This window comes from Budorcas taxicolor, chromosome 11 (genome assembly GCF_023091745.1).
Source record: "Budorcas taxicolor isolate Tak-1 chromosome 11, Takin1.1, whole genome shotgun sequence".
Taxonomy (NCBI): Eukaryota; Metazoa; Chordata; class Mammalia; order Artiodactyla; family Bovidae; genus Budorcas; species Budorcas taxicolor.
Window position 1 is genome coordinate 145,921,212 of NC_068920.1, and position 16,680 is coordinate 145,937,891.

The 16,680-nt window shown below is 35.7% G+C and overlaps 1 protein-coding gene across 1 annotated transcript in view; it reads left to right on the forward strand.

Annotated features, from left to right (window-relative positions):
- The window catches only part of ROCK2 (Rho associated coiled-coil containing protein kinase 2), a 130,897-nt gene that overhangs the window by 91,277 nt on the left and 22,940 nt on the right, over window positions 1–16,680 (forward strand). Inside the window, exons 12-22 of the mRNA XM_052647908.1 lie at window positions 312–391; window positions 551–599; window positions 1,175–1,310; window positions 1,405–1,496; window positions 1,717–1,963; window positions 2,355–2,461; window positions 5,434–5,593; window positions 7,367–7,527; window positions 7,885–8,069; window positions 14,648–14,717; window positions 15,422–15,525. Coding sequence (XP_052503868.1) covers window positions 312–391; window positions 551–599; window positions 1,175–1,310; window positions 1,405–1,496; window positions 1,717–1,963; window positions 2,355–2,461; window positions 5,434–5,593; window positions 7,367–7,527; window positions 7,885–8,069; window positions 14,648–14,717; window positions 15,422–15,525 — 1,391 coding nt within the window. The remainder of the gene's footprint in view (window positions 1–311; window positions 392–550; window positions 600–1,174; window positions 1,311–1,404; window positions 1,497–1,716; window positions 1,964–2,354; window positions 2,462–5,433; window positions 5,594–7,366; window positions 7,528–7,884; window positions 8,070–14,647; window positions 14,718–15,421; window positions 15,526–16,680) is intronic.

Consider the following 16,680-nt stretch of genomic DNA (forward strand, 5'->3'; position numbering starts at 1 on the left):
GAGGATATCAATTTAAAAAAAATTTATTTATAATGAGTAAGAAACTTGCTATGATAGAAGAATTCTGCGAAGATTGGAGCTTCTCATTCTTATGTTTACATAATGTGTTCATATATACACACATGTGCTGTGATATAAAGCAAGAGATGGAGGATTTTTTCTGTCAGTAAAAATCACATTAAGAAGGTACAAATGCTGTACCTATATTAAAGTCAAAAGACAAGAGAAGAAAATTATCATTGTTTTCTTTAAGCCTCTTGCCTTTTAAATGTGATCACACTTTATAATTATAGTTTTTAATTTTCTGACAGATTCAGAAAAAACTGTACACATTAGAAGAACACCTTAGCACTGAGATTCAAGCCAAAGAGGAACTAGAACAGAAGTGCAGGTATGTTCTTTGGATAATTAAATGTTATATTTTAAAATGTAAATTTAAACATTTTACTAAAAAGAGCTACAAAGTAATTCTATGATTATTTTACAATTTATGGTAAATGTCTTTATTGTAAGAATTATTTTATTTACTGTTGCCTTTGAAATTCTTCAGATCTGTTAATACTCGCTTAGAGAAAGTGGCAAAGGAGTTAGAAGAAGAGGTAAAGTTTCTCTATGCTTTTATTTACATTTTTGTTCATAAAAAGTTTTGATGCCTGACTTACCTATAGAGTTCACTCAGTACCATATTAATACAAATCTTGTTATATAGTAAAATATATGTTGTAGCATTGGTGAGGACTGAGACTATAGAGTAAACCATGATAATAGGCTTCATTTTGTTACTTTTTTGCAAATGAATTAATTTAGTATGTGTAGATATTTCAAGGAAAAATAATTTCAGTCATATTAATGACATGGCTTAAAAATAGAAATTGACAATTTTTTTTTATTATTCAGACCTGTAGTTTATATTAAGTAAAGGTGTTCAAAGGTGATGAAATGTTACAGAAATTTTGGCTCACAATAGCAAACAAAATACTTACGTTCTTCATTATTTAAGAATAATATGCTATTTTTAAAATATGGAAACCATTTGTAATTTTAACAAAATGGCTTTTGTTAGTTATTAGCTTTTTTAAAGGTCTCTTCTGTTTGATGTAACTGAAGTATTTTTTATTTTCATTTGATTTTTATACATACTTTCCTTTGATAATAACTTCAAGCATTATTTCAGATTACCTTAAGGAAAAATGTGGAATCAACATTAAGACAATTAGAAAGAGAAAAAGCACTTCTTCAGCACAAAAATGCAGAATATCAGCGGAAAGCTGATCATGAAGCAGACAAGAAGCGAAATTTGGAGAATGATGGTTTGTAGTTTAGAATACTAAATAGTTACTAAGAATAAAAGTTTGTATGTGTGTGTTGTGTTGAAGCTTACTACTTAAATGCTTTTTATCATAGTTAACAGTTTAAAAGATCAGCTTGAAGATTTGAAAAAAAGAAATCAGAACTCTCAGATATCCACTGAGAAAGTGAATCAACTCCAGAGACAAGTAGGTTGATCCCAATTTATTTACAATAAGGATTTTGAATTTTATTTATGACTGTTAGCATTTCTTTGAATTGGTAATGTTACAAAAGGGAAATCATTAAAAAGATATTTTTAGGGTTTTGCTTATTTTAAATAGTTTGCAGTGGGGTAATAAAGTATTTTTATCATATATAGCTGTGTTTATTTGTTTGTTTTTTGTTTGGTTTTGAATGGAATAACAGCTGGATGAAACCAATGCTTTGCTGCGAACAGAATCTGATACTGCAGCCCGGTTAAGGAAAACACAGGCAGAAAGTTCAAAACAGATTCAGCAATTGGAATCTAACAATAGAGATCTACAAGACAAAAATTGCCTGCTGGAGACCGCCAAGTTAAAACTTGAAAAGGAATTTATCAATCTTCAGTCAGTTCTAGAATCTGAAAGGAGGGACCGAACCCATGGATCAGAGATTATTAATGATTTACAAGGTATTAAAGTAAAGTGGAGATTGCACTTAAGTTCATCTTAAAGATCTGTGATTTAGAGATAACCTTAGATAGTGGATAATGTGCTGGAGTAGTAGGTGTATGGATATACTACTCTGTTCTATAAAGTTAGGGTGTTAGATACACTGTTATAAAATTTTATGAATGAAGGATTTACTTTCAAATAGTTTGAAGTATTTTAAGTAACAAGCCACTTCTGAAAGCAGTAGATTGGATTCCAGTTGAATTAACTCTGAAGCACTATACCAACAATTATAAAATTTCTGCTCATAAATAACAGCTTTAAGGTATGAGGTGAATTCTGAATTTTTTACTCTAAATTTAATTTGTATTATATATGAATTTATTGTTTTTTAAAATGTTGCAATTTTAGGTAGAATATCTGGCCTAGAAGAAGATGTCAAGAATGGTAAAATCTTACTAGCAAAAGTAGAGCTGGAGAAGAGACAACTACAGGAGAGATTTACTGATTTGGAAAAGGTAAAACATGTTAAGTTTTATATTTGTGTAAGAAGATGGCTGTAGAGTTTTGAGTTGAAAAACTTATTCTAAAATAAGGAAAATGAGTAACTGAGATATTTCCAGCACTCATGTACTTTCTTATATTGTTACATACATTGAGGATACTTTAAGGCTTACCATAACACCACACAAGCAGCCCTTAGCATATCAGTTGCTTATGAAGGGAGAACTCTCCTAGGGTGTGTTATGACGATGCTTCTCCCTAGACATCCCAGGAAAACTCAAATTTTTATGTACATTGTATCTTCAAAATGGTGTAAAATTATCATGACTTTTCATGTAGAAGTTTACCAAGAAGTGCTATAAGCAGGGATAATTTCTAAGCTCTGTGTAGATAATATTTTGTTTTCATTCATTTAAGTATTTAGTGTATCATATGTGTTAGAAATATCAGGATGCAGTTCTTGCCCTTAACAACCTCGCATCTAGTAGGTAATTTCTAAAGTAAACTACACATAATTCTAATGCAGTGTGGTGGACTGCAAGGAGATCCAACCAGTCCATTCTAAAGGAGATCAGTCCTGGGTGTTCTTTGGAAGGACTGATGCTGAAGCTGAAACTCCAGTACTTTGGCCATCTGATGTGAAGAGCTGACTCATTGGAAAAGACTCTGATGCTGGGAGGGATTGGGGGCAGGAGGAGAAGGGGACGACAGAGGATGAGATGGCTGGATGGCATCACGGACTCGATGGACCTGAGTCTGAGTGAATTCTGGGAGTTGGTGATGGACAGGGAGGCCTGGCGTGCTGCGATTCATGGGGTCGCAAAGAGTCGGACACGACTGAGCGACTGAACTGACTGAAGTAGAATGATAGAGATACAGGCAGGGTATCTTGGGTACACAGAATGAATCCCTAATCTGACAAGGCAGCATTGGCTGATAAAGTAAAGGTGCGTTATGACCTGGGGAGGACATCATGAGCGAAGGCACAGAGGATAGAAAATAAAAAAGTCATAGTTTAGAAATAAAGAGTAAAGGTCAAGAAATTTTAATCTTTTAAGGGGAAGACAGTGAATATTTTAAAAGTTGCAGGCCATATGGTCTCTACTTCAGTAAAGGAAATGGGCATGGCTATGATCTAATGAAATTTTACAAAAACAGACATCAGGCTAAAATTGGCCATGCAAAATGTTGACTACTCTATTAAGAAACTTAGTTGCTCTAAGAAATGGACTAACCACTGAAGGGCTTTTAAGTTGGGTGATTTTATTAGTGATTCATTTAAGACACATTATTATGTACCATGTGAAAACTAGGTTTGAGGAAGATTAATAGGTAGGTAGATTAATCAGAGGCTTTTTCAGATAAAGTAACTCAGATAATGGAGACTTAACTAGTACAGTAGTTCAAAGGATGGAAAATAGGAATGAATCAGAAATATTTGAAGGAGGAGTATTTGGGAACACTTAGTGATTGATTAAATGTAGCATGTGAATAGTACTTAAGAGTGAGTTTTGAGTTCCTAGTTTGTGACAAAAATCTATAGTGGTGCCTTTAATTAATAAAGAATAAAGGAGAAATAGAGAAGACAGTGATAAATCCATTTTAGTCTTGAGGTGCTGGTGAGACAACCAAATTAGGTTGTCTACAGAGAAGTAAGCTATCTATGGTAGTAGCAGCTAGAAATATTTGATCATCATTGATATTGAAGTAGCTCAAACTATGCAAATGAAAGAACCCATCTGGAAAGAGATTGCTTAGACCTGTGGTTTTTCAAAGCAGAGTAAACTACTTTGTTGATAGATTGTGTAGTTTGAAAAAAATTATTTTCATTATTGAAAAAAAGGTCTATATTTATGATATAAACTATAGGAAACAAAGAATTAGAAAATCTCTTGAGGATATATAGAAAATTAACTTCTATTAATGGTTCTCAACTTAAAACATGTTTTCCATGTGGAAAATAAAGATGAGTAGTAGAGGATCCTGAGTTTTATTTCCCCCCGCCCAAAGGTCTAGCAAAGGAAAATGTTCAGTTCAGTTCAGTCGCTCAGTCGTGTCTGACTCTTTGCGACCCCCATGAATCGCAGCACGCCAGGCCTCCCTGTCCATCACCATCTCCCGGAGTTCACTCAGACTCACGTCCATCGAGTCTGTGATGCCATCCAGCCATCTCATCCTCTGTCGTCCCCTTCCCCTCCTGCCTCCAATCCCTTCCAGCATCAGAGTCTTTTCCAATGAGTCAACTCTTCGCATGAGGTGGCCAAAGTACTGAAGTTTCAGCTTTAGCATCATTCCTTCCAAAGAAATTCCAAGGCTGATCTCCTTCAGAGTGGACTGGTTGGATCTCCTTGCAGTCCAAGGGACTTTCAAGTGTCTTCTCCAACACCACAGTTCAAAAGCATAAATTCTTCGGTGCTCAGCTTTCTTCACAGTCCAACTCTCACATCCATACATGACCACAGGAAAAACCATAGCCCTGACTAGACGGACCTTAGTCGGCAAAGTAATAGGTATGGTTTAAAAGTTTGAGAAATAATACAGAGGAGGAGAAGCATTATGGCTAAAGAATGCTACCTACAGAGAATACCCAATATTTAAGAGGTGGCTGGGAGAAAACTTCACACACAGCAGAAAAGATGAGAGAAGGGTGGGGAAAGCCAAGTGAGGTTAAGTATATCAAGGAAGTAGTTTCAAGGGCAACAGTGAGTTCAAATGAAAAATGATTGAAAGGGTTGTTGAATTTGATAATTGAGGTATCATACGTTCATCACTTTATTGAGTTCAAGTAATCACAGTGAAGATCTCGAAACAGTAGTGGAAATATGGGCGATAAGTACATTGGGAAGCAAACAGGTGGAACAGCACATAGGGTACTTTCACAAGATTGGAGGGAACATGTTAAACATTGTTAGTAAACCTGTAAAGAAATTTTTGAAATTGTGAGCCAGTCTGTTTGGTTGATGGCTGCCATTTAAATCTTTAATAGGAAAAGAACAACATGGAAATAGATATGACGTACCAACTAAAAGTTATACAGCAAAGTTTAGAACAAGAAGAAACTGAACATAAGGCTACAAAAGCACGGCTTGCAGACAAAAACAAAATTTATGAATCCATTGAAGAAGCCAAATCAGAAGCCATGAAAGGTATGCATTTTCATAAGAGGATTTTCAGCAATATTTTACAGAATTGATTCTGTATTCAATTCTGATTTTGGAAAATATTTTTTAAAACTATTAGGAAAGCTTTGCATATATATATTTATGTGTGTGTGTATATATATATATATATATGTTTTTTTTTTTTTTTTTCTTTAAGGCCATGACCATTTCTAGGATAGTAAGGCTCAAATGCAAAATTGCTCAACCACATTTTTAGATCAGAGAGAAATGAATATTTCAGTGGTATCAATAGTGGCAGGCATATAGTGTGTAGTTCTAGATATATCTGTTCAGATTTTGGGGATATGCTCTTTTTATAATTAGTTTGACATTTCAGCAGCTCATGTTACGAAATTCTTTCCTAAAGTTGATTGAGTATTTTGAAATTTGGCATGATGAAGATACTAGCTATATTTGGTCAGAGCCACAGAAAGCTGGTAAGTGTAGGGTAAGATAACAAAGTTGACTTTTCCACAAACCAAGCCTGTTATCTTGGAATTGTCTTTTAGGTTATATCTTGTTTTCCAAACTGACTGTTTATATATGATGGATTTGAAGTTCCAAAAGAAATCAGTAAAGTATTCTTGTCAAAGATTTGTAAAACTCTTAAACAGAAATTTCATTTCATATTAAACCATAACATTTATTAATAACTTCGCAAAAAAACAGCCTTTTAATTATTGAGTGTAGTTAAAATTGGAGAGTTTTTTTTGGTCAAAAGCATTTTAGTTTAAGCCATTGATTTAAGATAATAAAAGATGAAATGAGTGCTATATTTAGAAAGACTTAGTAAGAAGAAAGTTAGTGGGACAAGACAAGAGTTGAATTTCTTTTGAGATCATAATTTAGGTGCTATAAATGCAAACATTTTTCACATTTGTAACACACATGTAATTACCACCCAAGACAAGATAGAGAATCTATATTTTCCTCATCTCAGTGAGTTCACTCATGCCTCTTTCTGTTCTCTAGACCCACATTCCAGTGATTAGTTTTTTAAATGAGTACATTTGTTTATAAGTTGTTCTCAGAACTGTTGAAAATGAACCAATTTAGCGTAGTAACAACTGTCTTTTTTTTTTTCAAATTTCTTTTTACAACTCTAACATACAGATGACTTTCATATTTTGCATGATTGCACACAACTTAAATTTTGTAGATGGTACTCATATATGGTATAAAACCTTTGGTCTTTCTACTGCATGTCATTGCTTCCTTTGAGTAAGAGTGTGGCTTACCAGTGAATTACTAGCTATGTGATCTTGTCTAGTTACTTACCCTTTTATGCCTAGTTTCCTGTAAAGGGACAGTTCCCGTATTTGGTTGTGAAAAACAGGTGCATTGATACATGAAAAGTGCCTAGAAATGCTACTGTTTTTAGTAATATATGAAAAATGTTTCTTTTTTCCATACTTTTGAAGCTAGTTCATTGAAAACTGAAAGTTCATAACGTTTAAATTTTACCTAATATAACTTTGCAGTAAGTGATAAAGGCAGGATTATTTTGCTTTCATTAAAATGAATATAATATTACAGAGTGTGGTAGATTTTTACACCCTGCAAATATAACACTTAATTTTTAAGCATGAAATTGTTGATATTTCAGTTGTGTTAAGAGGAGTAATGAAAATGTTAAATTGGAAATTAAAAAAGTTTTTGAGGCAACATCATTTATTGCAGTTTTTATTAGCACTGTGTCATGTATTTGATATGCTTTTTTTGTTTGGTTCATGATTATGTCTATTTTTGTGGCAATAGAAATGGAGAAAAAGCTCTTGGAGGAAAGAACTTTAAAACAGAAAGTAGAGAACTTGTTGCTGGAGGCTGAGAAAAGATGCTCTATATTAGACTGTGACCTCAAACAGTCACAGCAGAAAATAAATGAACTCCTCAAACAGAAAGATGTGCTAAATGAGGATGTAAGTGTGCAGCTTACTGTGTAATGACCTATTTAATTAATTAATAATAAACTAGGTTTATTTGTAGAGGTTCAATGATGGTTTTACAATTAGAAATTTTTTCTTGTAAAATAATATTCTGTAGTTTTTAAATTGTACCAGATTTGGGTGATATACTAAATGAATCATAATTAAAATTTCTTTGAAGACTATATTTTATTTAAAAAATATATTATTATGGAAAATCCAAAAAATACTGTGAAATGAATTAACTATTTAAGGGGGAAAAGTCTGTTTTATGTCATTATATTTACTGCTAGCCTCATTGATGAAAAAATCAAAATAATTTGCTTACATACCAATAACACTGTTTTTTAGGTTAGAAATTTGACATTAAAAATAGAACAGGAAACTCAGAAGCGCTGCCTTACACAAAATGACTTGAAGATGCAAACACAGCAAGTTAATACACTAAAAATGTCAGAAAAGCAGTTAAAGCAAGAGAATAATCATCTCCTAGAAATGAAAATGAGCTTGGAAAAACAGAATGCTGAACTTCGAAAGTAAGTTAATTGTTTGAGACAAAGACTTATTAATATTCAGAGCTATCTCCATGTATATTATCTTAATTTTTACTTATCTGGCAATTTTCTTCTGACTCCTTTGTTTTCTTGAACACATTTTTCTCTTCTTTCTGTTTAAATGATGTGTTGAGTGCCACTGTTGTCATTCAAAAAGATTTTATTTGCTTCCTCAACAATTTTTACTACTGCCACATTATGATATAATGGTATATTGTTTGTGCTGAAGAAGAAAAGGTCTCGGGTTTGCACTCCACACTCTTAAGATTCCTCCTGAGGACTGTCTCACAAACAAAAGTGTCTTTTGTTTGTTCCTTTAGTTTCTGGGACTTGGAAATGTTTGACTGTTAAGCAAACACCATATAAATTTTTAAATCATTTTTTAGGATACACTCTTATGCTATATCTCTGAGTCAGGAAGATCCCCTAGAGTAGGAAATGGCAACCCAGTCCAGTATTCTTGCCTGGAGAATTCTATGGACAGAGGAGCCTGGCAGGCTACAATCCATGAGGGTCACAAAGAGTCAGACACGACTGAGCAACACACTTTCTCTAGTGCAATATTTAATTTACTTAGAAAACATTGTTAAAATATTTTACATTAAAGTATATAGTAAATATACTGTTAAAAATTGCCCCATTTAGTCATTAGTAGTATGATTAGTACTGATCAAAGATTCTAGGAAATACCACTTCCGTTAAACATGAACCTGACGTAAAAAGGAAAGACAGAATAGGAAGGAGCTCTTGAAGGTTAAAAATTATTGCCAATGTAAATTTATTAGAAGAGTTTGAAGAAAAAAATTTTTTTTTTAATTTCACAAAATATAAAACAAGAAGAAATGACATACAATATATGAGAGAAAAGCTAAGACACACACCAGCTTATTCTAAGAGTTCTAGCACCAGATAAGGAATTCCAGAGAATCTTAGGGAAGGAAGTTACTAAAGAAATAATAGAAAAGAATTTCTCATAGCTGGAAAAGAAGTCTTTATATTGAAAAGACCAGCAAAGATATTTGAGAAAAGATTCACATTTAGACATGTTCTTATGAAATCTCAAAAATAAAAGAGAATGGAATTGTTGCAGTTCTTATCTCCAGCTGGGGAGGTTGTGGTTTGTGGTTGATGCAATAGGAAATGAATGGAGGCTTGATTATGTCACTTAGACCAGTGATATAACTGTGTTAGGGGTTGGGGAGAGGTTAGGGGTGGTAAGAGCTAAATTCTCACATATGGCAGCAGGGAATTGGTAAATAATTGAAACGTATGTCAAGGAATAAGCTGAGATGTGGTGGGAACCGCAAAAGAACAATAAAAGGAAATGAAACAAAGTGATTTCCTCTAGGGAAATAGGATTGTCATGTGGATGGTTATGGATAAGGAGACTGACATTTCATAATTTTTTTCTGTGCTAATCTGTACTATCTAACTGTAACCATGTGCATATTATATAATTACTTTCTGAAAAATAGCTTTTATTAAATACCTAATAAATGTTGGGTTTTAAAAGTTACATATAATGAACAGTAGCTCTTCAAAAAGATCATGATATTAATATTACACTGGCGTTTGCTGCACGTGAGCCTAGCTAGTAATGATTTAAAAATTTTAAAACTTGCTGTTTTATATGTTATTAGCATCTTTCACATCTTTTGCTCAGAGAAATAAGAATCATACTTTTTAAAATAATACACTGATTAATAATAAAATACAGAATTAACACAGTGAATTGACATCTGGTGATAATTTCCTATTTATCCAGAAGTTGAAGGACCAGTGAGTAAACAAAGTGATCAGATTATATTAAATTAGAATAAGGATGAAAGTTCTGTAAATAATATTAAATTGAAATTGAAGTGGTGTGATTAAATCAATTAATCTCTCTGAGTTTTTCTTGCTTTAAACACTTTTATTTATGGATTTATTTGGCCATTCAGCCTGTGGGATCTTAGTTTCCCGACCAGGAATAGAACCCATGCCCCCTGCAGTGAAAGTGCGGAGTCTCAATCACTGAACTGCCAGGGAAGTCCACCTATATACATTTTAAAAATATCCAACTGATAGTAAAATATTTTCTCATTTTAAAATATTTAGATCTATATTAAAAGATAAAGAGAAAACAAATATAAGGTCTCCTTTATGAACAGTATGAAAAGGCAAAAAGATAGGACACTGAAAGATGAACTCCCCAGGTCGGTAGGTGCCCAATATGCTACTGGAGATAAGTGGAGGAATAACTCCAGAAAGAATGAAGGGATGGAGGCAAAGCAAAAACAACACCCAGTTGTGAATGGGACTGGTGATGGAAGCAGGGTTCGATGCTATAGAGAGCAATATTGAATAGGAACCTGGAATGTTAGGTCCATGAATCAAGGCAAATTGGAAGTGGCCAAACAGGAGATGGCATGAATGAACATCAACATTCTGGGAATCAGCAAACTAAAATGGACTGGAATTGGTGAATTTAACTCAGATGACCATTATATCTACTATTGTGGGCAGGAAGCCCTTAGAAGAAATGGAGTAGCCATCATAGTCAACAAAAGAGTCCAAAATGCAATACTTGGATGCAGTCTCAAAAATGACAGAATGATCTCTGTTTCCAAGGCAAACCATTCAGTATCACAGTAATCCAAGCCTATGCCCCGACCAGTAACACTGAAGAAGCTGAAGTTGAACAGGTCCATGAAGACCTACAAGACCTTCTAGAACTAACACCCAAAAAAGATGTCCTTTTCATTATAGGGGACTGGAATGCAAAAGTAGGAAGTCAAGAAACACCTGGAGTAACAGGCAAATTTGGCCTTGGGGTACAGAATGAAGCAAGGCAAAGGCTAAAAGAGTTTTGCCAAGAGAACGCACTGGTCATAGCAAACACCCTCTTCCAACAACACAAGAGAAGACTCTACACATGGACATCAACAGATGGTCAACACCGAAATCCGATTGATTCTATTCTTTGCAGCCAAAGATGGAGCACCTCTATACAGTCAACAAAAACAAGATGGGGAGCTGACTGTGGCTCAGATCATGAATTCCTTATTGTCAAATGCAGACTAAAATTGAAGAAAGTGGAGAAAACCACTAGACTATTCAGGTATGACCTAAATCAAATCCCTTATGACTATACAGTGGAAGTGAGAAATAGATTTAAGGGACTAGATCTGATAGACAGAGTGCCTGATGAACAATGCATGGAGGTTTGTGACATTGTACAGGAAACAGGGATCAAGACCATACCCAAGAAAAGCAAAATGGTCGTCTGAGGAGGCCTTACAAATATCTGTGAAAAGAAGGGAAAGTGAAGTCGCTCAATCGTGTCCGACTCTTTGTGACCCCATGGTCTGTAGCCTACCAGGCTCCTCTGTCCATGGGATTTTCCAGGCAATAGTACTAGAGTGGATTGCCATTTCCTTCTCCAGGGGATCTTCCCGACCCAGGGATCGAACCCGGGTCTCCTGCATTGTAGACAGACGCTTTACCATCTGAGCCTCCAGGGAAGTCACCGAAAAGAAGGGAAGTGAAAAGCAAAGGAGAAAAGGAAAGGTATACCCATGTGAATGCAGAGTTCCAAAGAATAGCAAAGCCAGATAAGAAAGCCTTCCTCAGTAACCAGTGCAAAGAAATAGAGGAAAACAATAGAATGGGAAAAGACTAGAGATCTCTTCAAGAAAATAAGAGATACCAAGGGAACATTTCATGCAAAGATGGGCTCAATAAAGGATGGAAATGGTAGGGACCTAACAGAAGCAGAAGATATTAAGAAGAGGTGGCAAGAATACCCAGAAGAACTATACAAAAAAGATCTTTAAGACCCAGATAATCATGATGGTGCGATCACTAAACTAGAGCCAGACATCCTGGAATGTAAAGTCAAGTGGGCCTTAGGAAGCATCACTACGAACAAAGCTAGTGGAGGTGATGGAATTCCAGTTGAGCTATTTCAAATCCTGAAAGATGATGCTGTGAAAGTGCTGCACTCAATATGCCAGCAAATTTGGAAAACTCAGCAGTGGCCTCAGGACTGGAAAAGGTCAGTTTTCATTCCAATCCCAAAGAAAGGCAGTGCCAAAGAATGCTCAAACTATTGCACAATTGCAGTCATCTCACACACTAGTAATGTAATGCTTAAAATTCTCCAAGCCAGGCTTCAGCAATACATGAACTGTGAACTTCCAGATGTTCAAGCTGGTTTTAGAAAAGGCAGAGGAACCAGAGATCAAATTGCCAACATCTGCTGGATCATCAAAAAAGCAAGAGAGTTCCAGAAAAACATCTATTTCTGCTTTGTTGACTATGCCAAAGCCTTTGACTGTGTGGATCACAATAAACTGTGGAAAATTCTGAAAGAGATGGGAATACCAGACCACCTGACCTGCCTTTTGAGAAACCTGTATGGAGGTCAGGAAGCAGCAGTTAGAACTGGACATGGAACAACAGACTGGTTCCAAATAGGAAAAGGAGTCCGTCAAGGCTGTATATTGTCACCCTGCTTATTTAACTTCTATGCAGAGTACATCATGAGAAACACTGGGCTGGAGGAAACACAAGCTGGAATCAAGACTGATGGGAGAAATATCAATAACCTCAGATATGCAGATGACACCACCCTTATGGCAGAAAGTGAAGAAGAACTAAAGAGCCTCTTGATGAAAGTGAAAGAGGAGAGTGAAAAAGTTGGCTTAAAGCTCATCATTCAGAAAACTAAGATCATGGGATCTGGTCCCATCACTTCATGGCAAATAGATGGAGAAACAGTGGCTGACTTTATTTTTCTGGGCTCCAGAATCACTGCTGATGGTGATTACAGCCATGAAATTAAAAGACGCTTTTCCTTTGAAGGAAAGTTATGACCAACCTAGACAGCATAGAAAAAAGCAGAGGTATTACTTTGCCAACAAAGGTCAATCTAGTCAAGACTGTGATTTTTCCACTGGTCATGTATGGATGTGAGAGTTGGACTGTGAAGAGAGCTGAGTGCTGAAGAATTGATGCTTTTGAACTGTGGTTTTGGAAAACACTCTTGAGAGTCCCTTGGACTGCAAGGAGATCCAACCAGTCCTTTCTAAAGGAGATCAGTCCTAGGTGTTGGTTGGAAGGACTGATGTTGAAGCTGAAACTCCAGTCCTTTGGCCACCTCATTCGAAGAGCTGACTTATTTGAAAAGACCCTGATGCTGGGAAAGATTGAGGGCAGAAGGAGAAGGGGACGACAGAGGATGAGATGGTTAGATGGCATCACCGACTCGATGGACATGGTTTTGGGTGGACTCCGGAAGTTGGTGATGGGCAGAGAGGCCTGGGATGCTTCAGTTCATGGGGTCGCAAAGAGTCAGACATGACTGAACTGTACTGAACTTATAAATACAGACATGGTTAATCTCTCAAGAAGTAATATATCTTAATAGTCTTAATATATCCTTCCATACCTTTTTCTGTGCCCGTACCTGTACATGTGTACTATATTTATAGGGTTGAGTTTTGTAGAATTTTGCTTGTTTTTTTTGTTTTTTTTAATTGTATCATGTGTTGTTCTCCAACTTGTTTTCTCTCTTCTTAGCTTTGACTTGAAATAACTATTATATATATATATGATTTTGTTTTTTTGACAGGCCTAGACTTTTATTTCAGCCCAACATCTTAAAAGTGTTACTAGGTTTGTTTTTTATTTAACTTTTCTCTTTACTGAGGGTTAAGATATATATAGAAAAAGTATACAAATGATAAATGTAGAACTCTGAATTTTTACAAAGTGTTCAAATCTGTGCAGTTACCATTTTGTTGTTGTTTGCTAAGTCGTGTCCAACTCTTTTGCAACCCATGGACTGTAGCCCATCAGGCTCCTCTGTCCATGGGATTTTCCAAGCAAGAATAACTGGAATGGGTTGCCATTTCCTTCTCCAGGGGATCTTCCCAAGCCAGGGATCGAACTCGTGTTTCCTGCATTACCGGTGGATTTTTTTTACCACTGAGCCACCAGAAATCTGTGCAGTTACTATTTACATTTAGATATAAAAACCTGTAATCTTAACCTCCCTGCAGGGCCCCTCCCAGTCATTTCTACACTCATTCTAAGAAAATCGATTTTCAGGTGATCTTTAATTGTACTACGTGGTTGGCATAAATGGCTGATCACAATGCATGTCTGCGAATATAATTCAGTGTTATTAGTTTAATATAGCACTATTTGGTCTCTGAATCCCTTATACTCTTAAAAAAATTATTGAGGGCCCCAAAGAGTTTTTGTTTATGTGAATTTTATCTAATGTTGTTTATTGTGTTGGAAATGGAAACTGAGAAAATTTAAAAACACAGGAGCATACATGCACACGTATCATTAGCTGTTGGAATAATAAAATCCTCATATGTCATGCAGCCTCATGAAAGTGTATATATGTGGAAAGAATTAAAGCTTTAAAAATAGCCCTGATTCTTAGTATTATGAAAATAATTTTACCTCGTGGATTTTCTGAAAAGGTCTTAGGTACTCCCAGAGGTTTCCTAGACCACGTTTCAAGACTTGCTGGCTTAATATGTGTCTAACCAATGTCTCCACAGAGAACGTCAAGATGCAGATGGACAAATGAAAGAGCTCCAGGATCAGCTTGAAGCAGAGCAGTATTTCTCAGTAAGTCCAGACATGTTACTTTGAAAAGTATTGTACTTGTAGAATTATTAAAAATTTTTTTTGCTGAGAAACCAGGAGACTGATTCTTTAAATTCTTATAGCAAATTTCAGAGAGAATTTTGTTGAATGTTTTGTACCACACATCTGCAAAAAGGAATACTGGGGCAAGAGACTGTAGATAGTCTAACAGAAATCCATTATCATTTCAAAAAAAAATAGTTCTAAGTACATACCCACACCATATGAAGTTCATTTTAAAAAGCATTGATTTTCGAGGAAGAATATATTTTTATAATGAAAGAAATAAGATTGTCATTGTAACATTTGCCCTTTTTTGAGTTTTAAAATATGAAATAGTAACTGTCACCTCTGTTTCACTGATTATTAAGCCAGCAAAATTTTCTTGAATAAATTGATAATTTTCTTTGCCTCTTCATCTTACCAATGTGACATTTAGTGAGGAATTTCACTAGGATATCCAGTTGAAAATCACACTTGTAAATTATTAGCTGAAGTTTTATTAGTTAATTGGGTTGATTACCAGAAAATAGAAAAGCTCATTGAACTATCACTTTGCTCATGGGCTCAACATTACTCAGTTTTATGAGCCTATTACGTTGTGATCAGCTGAACTTTTTGTCTGGATAGCTTTTGAATATTTAGAACAATGATGATACATGTTTCTATTCTGTTTTGCTATTTAGACCCTCTATAAAACACAGGTTAGGGAACTTAAGGAAGAATGTGAAGAAAAGACCAAACTTTGTAAAGAATTACAGCAGAAGAAGCAGGAATTGCAGGATGAAAGGTAAGGATAAGATCCTTGTCTCTGTTCATAGACATGTACCCTACTCCTAGAAAGTACCTGTGTGTGTGTTAGTCACTTAGTCATGCCCAACTCTTTGCAACCCCATTGATTGTAGCCTTCCAGGCTCCTCTGGCCAAGGAATTCTCCAGTCAAGAATACTGGAGTGGGTTGCCATTCCCTTCTCCAGAGGATCTTCCCGATCTGAATCCAGGTCTCCTATATTGGCCAGCCGATTCTTTACTATCTGAACCACTGGGGAACTCCAGGTAAAATTTGTTGATGCAGTTAATAAAAAGCAGATGATATTAAGAAGAGGTGGCAAGAATACACAGAAGAACTACACATAAAAGATCTTCGTGACCCAGATAAGCACTATGGTATGATCACTCAACTAGAGCCAGACATCCTGGAATGCAAAATCAAGTGGGCCTTAGGAAGCATCACTATGAACAAAGCTAGGGGAGGCGATGAAATTCCAGCTGAGCTTTTTCAGACCCTAAAAGATGATGCTGTAAGTGCTGCACTCCATATGCCAGCAAATTTGGAAAACTCAGCAGTGGCCATAGGACTGGAAAAGGTCAGTTTTCATTCCAATCCCAAAGGCAATGCCAAAGAATATTCAAACTACTGCACAATTGCACTCATCTCACATGCTAGCAAAGTAATGCTCAAAATTATCCACGCCAGGCTTCAACAGTACATGAGCCATGAACTTCTAGATGTTCAAGCTGGATTTAGAAAAGGCAGAGGAACCAGAGATCAAATTGCCAACATCTGCTGCGTCATCAAAAATGCCAGAGAGTTCCAGAAAAACATCTATTTCTGGAACATTTATTGACTATGTCAGAGCCTTTGACTGTGTGGATCACACAGTCAGTTTGTGGGAAATTCTTAAAGAGATGGGAATACCAGACCACCTTATCTGCCTCCTGAGAAACCCATATGAAGGTTAAGCAGCAACAGTTAGAACCGGACATGGAACAACAGAGTGGTTCCAAATCAGAAAAGGAGTATGTCAAGGCTGTATATTGTCACCCTGCTTATTTATGTGCAGAGTACATCATGAGAAACGTGGAGGAAGCACAAGCTGGAATCAAGATTGCCAGAAGAAATATCAATAACCTCAAATATGCAGATGACACCACTCTTATGGCA